Source organism: Glycine soja, chromosome 15 (assembly GCF_004193775.1).
Source record: "Glycine soja cultivar W05 chromosome 15, ASM419377v2, whole genome shotgun sequence".
In the NCBI taxonomy this organism is placed as follows: Eukaryota; Viridiplantae; Streptophyta; class Magnoliopsida; order Fabales; family Fabaceae; genus Glycine; species Glycine soja.
In genome coordinates, this window is record NC_041016.1 from 39,985,613 (window position 1) to 39,992,112 (window position 6,500).

At 33.0% G+C, this 6,500-nt stretch overlaps 1 protein-coding gene across 2 annotated transcripts; it reads right to left on the minus strand.

The window, feature by feature from the left end:
- Nucleotides 1-3,755: 3,755 nt before the first annotated feature.
- LOC114386293 (F-box protein At3g07870-like) lies at nucleotides 3,756-5,870 on the minus strand. Of its 2 annotated transcripts, XR_003661040.1 has the most exons (3): nucleotides 4,548-5,869; nucleotides 4,288-4,461; nucleotides 3,932-4,000 (listed from the first exon to the last, which is right to left on the minus strand). XR_003661040.1 is itself a non-coding variant. In XM_028346258.1 (2 exons), the coding sequence occupies exons 1-2, from the start codon at nucleotides 5,717-5,719 to the stop codon at nucleotides 3,910-3,912; spliced, it is 1,263 nt and encodes a 420-aa protein (XP_028202059.1). In that variant the 5' UTR covers nucleotides 5,720-5,870; the 3' UTR covers nucleotides 3,756-3,909. The 2 variants fall into 2 exon arrangements, 1 of the variants encoding a protein (XP_028202059.1); XM_028346258.1 differs by lacking the exon at nucleotides 4,288-4,461 and having other exon boundaries at nucleotides 3,756-4,000; nucleotides 4,548-5,870.
- Nucleotides 5,871-6,500: the final 630 nt, after the last annotated feature.

A 6,500-nucleotide genomic window follows, 5' to 3' on the forward strand; every position in this document is an offset into this window, starting at 1 on the left:
AGTTTCATTATCTAAACTTGATGTTATTGCATACTCTTTTAATTTTGGTAATGGATGTTTCAATTTATTTAAGCATAATTATCTCATTGGCACTGGTATTCTTGTGATGGTTTATATAAATTGGAAATAGATAGTTTGTATGCTGAAACTGTTTTAACTCTGCATCATAATGTTGGCACTAAACGTAGTTTAGTGAATGAACGATCTAGTTTCTTGTGGCATAAACGTTTAGGTCACATTTCTAGAGAAAGGATGGAAAGATTAATAAAGAATGAAATTCTTTCTTATCTAAATTTTACGGATCTAAATATTTGTGTGTGTTGTATGAAGGGAAAACAAGCAAAACATACAAAGAAAGGAGCTACAAGAAGCACTCAACTTCTTGAAATTGTGCATACTGATATTTATGGACCTTTTGATGTTGGTTCTTTCGGAAAGGAAGGATACTTTATCACCATTATTGATGATTATTCACGTTACGGTTATGTCTACTTACTACCCGAGATTTCTTAGGCAATGGATGCCTTAGAAATTTACTACAATGAAGTAAAAAGGCAATTAAACATAAATGTGAAAATTATTAGATATGATAGAGGTGGTGAGTATTATGGAAGATATGATGAAACTGGACAACACCCAGGTCCATTTGCTAGGCTTCTTCAGAAACGTGGCATTTGTGTACAATACACAATGTCCGATACACCACAACCAAATGGTGTATCAGAACTTTAATGGATATGATTAGGAGTATGTTAATCAATTTGACTTTACCCATATCTTTGTGGATGTATGCCTTGAAAACTGCCATGTATTTGTTGAATAAGGTTCCTAGTAAGGCAGTTCCAAAGACACCTTTGAACTGTGGACAAATATGACACCTAGTATAAGGCACCTGCATGTTTGGGGTTGCCAGGTAGAAATAAGGATTTATAATCCGCAAGAAAGAAAATTGAATGCAAGAACAACCAGTGGATATTTCATTGGTTATCCAGAAAAATCAAAGGGGTACATGTTTTATCGTCGTAATCATAGTATGAGAATTGTCGAAACTGGAAATGCAAGGTTAATTGAAAATGGTGAAATCAGTGGGAGTACAGTTCCACGAGAAGTGGAAATTAAATAAGTTAGAGTGCAAGTCCTTTTAGCTTGGGCCTCTAGCAGTAAGGTGATTGCTCCTTTTAGTTGTTGCTACAAAATTAATGAAGAGGAGCAATACAATAATGAACCCATGATGCATAATGAACCTATTATGGAAGAACCACAAGAAGTAGCATTAAAGAGGTCTCAAAGAGAAAGGAGACTAGCTATTTTGAATGATTATGTGGTATACCTACATGAAACAGAAACAAACTTAAGCATTAATGATAATGACCCAGTTTCGTTTTCACAAACTATAAGTTGTGATAATTCTGAGAAGTGGTTAAATGTCATGAAAGAAGAGATAAATTCCATGGAACATAATGGAGTTTGAGACCTTGTAGAATTACTAAAGGGTTGTAAGAGAGTTGGTTATAAGTGGGTCTTCAAGACTAAACGTGACTCTCATGACAACCTTGAATGTTACAAGGCTAGACTTGTTGCTAAGGGATTTACTCAGAAAGATGGCATTGATTATAAAGAGACGTTTTCACCGATCTCACGAAAGGATTCTTTCAGGATTATCATGGCATTAGTAGCCCATTATGACTTGGAGCTACATCAAATAGATGTGAAAATCGCCTTTTTAATGGAGATTTAGAGGAGAATGTTTATATGGACCAACCAATGAGGTTCTCAGTTGAAGGAAAGGAACACATGGTGTGCAAACTAAAGAAATTAATATACAGTCTTAAAGCAAGCTTCCCGCCAATGGTATTTGAGGTTTAATGATACCATTGTTTGCTTTAGATTTAAGGAAAATATTGTTTATCGGTGTATATATCTAAGGGTCAGTGGGAGTAAGGTTATGTTTCTAATCCTATATGTTGATGATATATTGCTTGCAACTAATGATCTTGGTCTTCTTCGTGAGACTAAGAAATTTCTCTCTAGAAACTTTGAAGTGAAAGATATAGGCGAGATAAGCTATGTGATAGGGATAAAAATATTTTGTAATAGATCACAAGGATTGTTAGGCTTATCTCAGAATGCATATATCAATAAAGTACTAGAGAGATTCAAGATGAAAAGGTGTTTAGCATCACCTGTTCTAAGTTAGAAAGGAAACAAATTTAGTCTCACACAATGTCCTAAAAATGATATGGAACAAAAACAAATGAAAGTAATTTTGTATGCATCAATTGTTGTTGCATCTGAAACTGAATTTGTAGTATGTTTTGAGGCTACAATTCAGGCTAATTGGTTGCGGAACTTTATTTCAGGGCTTGGAATTGTCGATTGTATTGCTAGGCCGCTGAAAATGTATTGTGATAACTCCGCAACAATATTTTTGTAAGAACGACAAGTACTCTAAGGGTGTTAAGCATATGGAATTGAAGTACTTTGTCATCAAGGAAGAAGTTCGGAAACAAAGAGTGTCAATAAAATAAATTAGCACAAACCTTATGATAGTTGACCCTTTGAATAAGGGATTACTGCCCAAGACATTATAGAACATGTTGAAAGTATGGGCATTATTGTTATTGATGATCATTAAGTGTAATTTATCTTATGCATTTTAGTGACACTCTGAGCTCAATTATGATATGTTTCTGATTACCTGTTCTCTTTGTTTGCATGCATGTTTGTGTTAGAGTAATGTTAACAGGTTTTGTCTTGAATGAAAGATATTATGTTGGACCAATTATATACTCCTAAGTAATGGTCATATTAAGGAGAAGACTAATTTGTAGTATATGGAAGGGACTAGGTTGATTAGATGATGTACAACCGCCATGACTCGAATTGGTTCCTATTCTTAATCATGAAATTATGATGTACCCAATGTATAGAACAATTTAGTCAATTTTAATGTGCATTATGTTAATTAATCTATTTATTTATTTAGTCCATAATGTTTATTAATATCACATGAGCCAAGTGGGAGAATGTTAGAATTAATGTCTCATGTGAAAGGCATGTGACTTATGTAGGGACTAATAAGTAAATAATTAACGATTAATGACTAAATTGTAATTGGGCTTAATAGGAGAAGTTTCTAGGGTTAACTACTACTTGCTACTTGATAGGAGTAGTGGTTATAAAAGGGACTTAATACCCACTAACGTGAAATAAGGTCTCCTTCCTGACCAGAAAAGTATTCTCTCTCACCCATAGCCATCACGAACGGAGAGAAACAGAAAAGAAAGACCTAAGGAAGTGAAATCTTATTTGTCTCCTCTTTCAAGGAAATCAAAGTGCACCGGAGAGAAGTTCCTATGGAGAAAGGTACAAGTTTTCCTACAGAGAAAGGTACGCATCATTATCTATTGTTTATTGATTGTTTTGTGAGAATCATAGGTTTTAAGATCCTGTTTTTCCTATAATTGATAGTCTAGGAAACTCCTTAAAGTTTTACATATATATCAAATATATATCTCCTTCCTTTCTAATTATTATTATTATTATTATTGTTATTATTATTATCATCATGCAATATAAGATATCTCTCGCATAGTCATAATTGTTCACTATGTTAACTACAAACCATCATATACTATTCTCAACCAACAAGGACAAAATCTAATATGTGTTTATGTACCTATTGTAAAAAAAAAACATCTTATATGGCTTAAGTAATGAATACCTTACAAGAAAGAGAAACAATGAAACCATACAATAAAAAATTACAATACTGATTGAATAAAAAAATCAAACAACCCGGGCATACGAACGGGTTGCAAACTAGTTGATTCTAAATACCAGATACATATGTAGAATCTAACAACGAAAACATTACATTCAGAATTAGAATCGAGTTCCGTAATCAAATTAATACTTCTCTGAAATGAATTCGACTCTCAACAAATCCTTATTCAAATTCAATTCTTCTAATTCTTCATCGTGTGCCCGCTCTGCACATCTGTATAAATTAAAGCTTGTTAAAAATAAATGTAAAAAAATTAATTTAAAAAGATAAAGTTATTTTATATTCAACATTTATGCTGAGAAGCTGATGGAATGACAATAGAGAAAGGTCCAAATAGGTGACGTAAGACTTTGATATTATCCTTTTGATGTTATTATTTTTATTTTAGTTTCCAGAAAATTAGTTGATGTTTGTAAATTTCTATTTAATTAACATAGGATACACTGTGCAATGAATCATCAAATAAAAAATATCAATTTTATGTGTATTTTTTGTAACACCTCTTTCAACGGTAGAGTCTAGGAGTAGTGGTAGCATAGTCTTTTGAGCCTATCAATAGCCACGCATAAAAAATCAACTAGTGGGCTAAATGGTTGTTGTGTCAACATGCTTGCAGACTCAATAGCAACATTAATTTAAAATCATGGTGAATGAAAACCAGTACAATTTATTTCCTGCAAATTTAAGAATTTAGGTTAACAAAATAAAGCACATGTAACGCATTATGCAAAGCAAAAAATGAGTGAAGTGTTTAGCTGACCTCTTACTAATAGGGCACCAAATTGGACCATTTTCTCTATTAAACAAAACCAAGCTTGGTGTGTATTCATTGAAAAATAAATGGTATGCTCTACTTTGAATTCGGAGTTTGGTAATCTCTTCTCTGTCATATTCAACCAAGCCCAAAGGAACAAATTGTCCACACAATGGAAACTCAAAAATCTCATCACTTGTACTTGATGCCAATGAAACACTATCAAATACTGTTTGAAAATAATTAACTTTGTACATCTTATTCCATAACTCTGGCTCTCTCTTCATCCATATGTTAAAAACCGTATGGGTTGCTCGTTCGCGGTCACAAGCATAATGTATAACTGATAGACAACCATTGATCACAGAAATGGTCAAGTCATCATGTGAACGTAATGTACTCAACTCTATTGGAAGCCTTATTTTCTTGAAATTCTCCTCCTCCACATTGAATATGAGCACACAATATTGAAAATGTAGTTCACGCATGTGATTCTCGAAGGCAATCCAATGCACATTCCCATGTAAAAAACATTGAGACAACAGACGGCTCTCTATTCTTACATCAATAGAGGAAGTCTCAATGATCCTCGAAGCCCCCTCGTTGAGGGAATACAACTCTACCAAAGGAGGATCGTTATTTTCATAGTATTTGAGATAACAAATTCTGACCACCTTGTAGTCATTTGTTTTGGAGTCGAACCCAAACCCGACAAAGAACATAGAAGGAAGCTGGTAATAGCTACACAGCAACGTTTTGAAAGCGAAATAGGGTGTTGGAAGTTGGATGTGTCTTCGAATAAAAGGGTTCCATAAGATGACAAGATCGGTGTAGGATGTGTGGCTTGATCTGTTACGAGAAAGACAAATGACACCATTAACAGTATTTACAACATGGAATGAGTAGCACAGTTTTGCAATTGTGTGAAAGTCGTTTCTGGTATTAATGGTGCCGGAGGAACGGAAGCGTAGCTCGTTAAAGTTATAAAAAATGTAGTGTGGGAAGAGGAGAGAAAGAGTGTGGTTGGAGAGAGAGTGTAGGAGATGGGAGGATATGAAGTCGTGACTTCTTATGATTTTATTCCATGCTTTGCACACTGAGGTGCATTTCACAAGGGTTGTGGGTGGTAGGCGATACAGTATTTGCAGCACCAATGCTTCAGGAAGATAATCTGACATTATTGCTTAATTTCTTCCAAGTGTAAGGCTGGAAAAAGACAGTGAATGAACAAGCAGAATAGAATAAATTATTATATTGAATGGTTATAACCATTGTCCATGTTTTCTTCGACTAATTTTTATAGTCCCAAATTTTATTCTATTGTTATGATATGTCTGTTTTTTTTTCTTTTTTTTCTTATTTGATATCATATAAGAATTAATCCATATTTATATATTATAAATACATATAGATCATAAATTATATATTAATACTAGTACAAATAGGCCTGATTAGGTTACTAAATTTGTTCACTCCTAGTGCCTCAAAGGTTCATATCATTTTTTTTTTCTTTATGGTTTGGCGTTGAATAAAATTGATAGAAAGATAATCGGTATTGTAAAATCTAGGATGCATGGCAGGTCGGGTCACTATTATTTTTTAATTAAATTTGTTCTTTTAAAAGGTCTAAAAGCCACCAATTAATACGAAAAGGTCGCCAAATCGACTGAGAAGAAGAATAAAATGGTATACTTCAGGATGAAGTTGGGGAGTATTTTGTATTTTAAGAGATTAATTTGGTAATGAATATCTTAGAGGAATAGGACGATCTTTTAAAATTTTGAAGGATTAATAAAAAGATAAAAGTCTTTAAGAAAAATAATTTGGTGGTACTTAATTATTAAAATAAAATGAAGCGTTTGCTTTACAAAAGTAAAATTAAAAAAGAATTAACTCATAGTGTTTATAAAATAGTGTCAATAACATAACTATAGTAATATATATATATATATATATATA

Bases quoted from the DNA above. Each gene is read 5' to 3' on its own strand.
- LOC114386293 (XM_028346258.1), bottom strand. From the start codon at position 5,719: ATGTCAGATTATCTTCCTGAAGCATTGGTGCTGCAAATACTGTATCGC. The intron at 4,001-4,547 runs GTCAGCTAAACA...TAATTTATACAG, and splicing joins TGGTGCCCTATTAGTAAGAG to ATGTGCAGAGCGGGCACACG.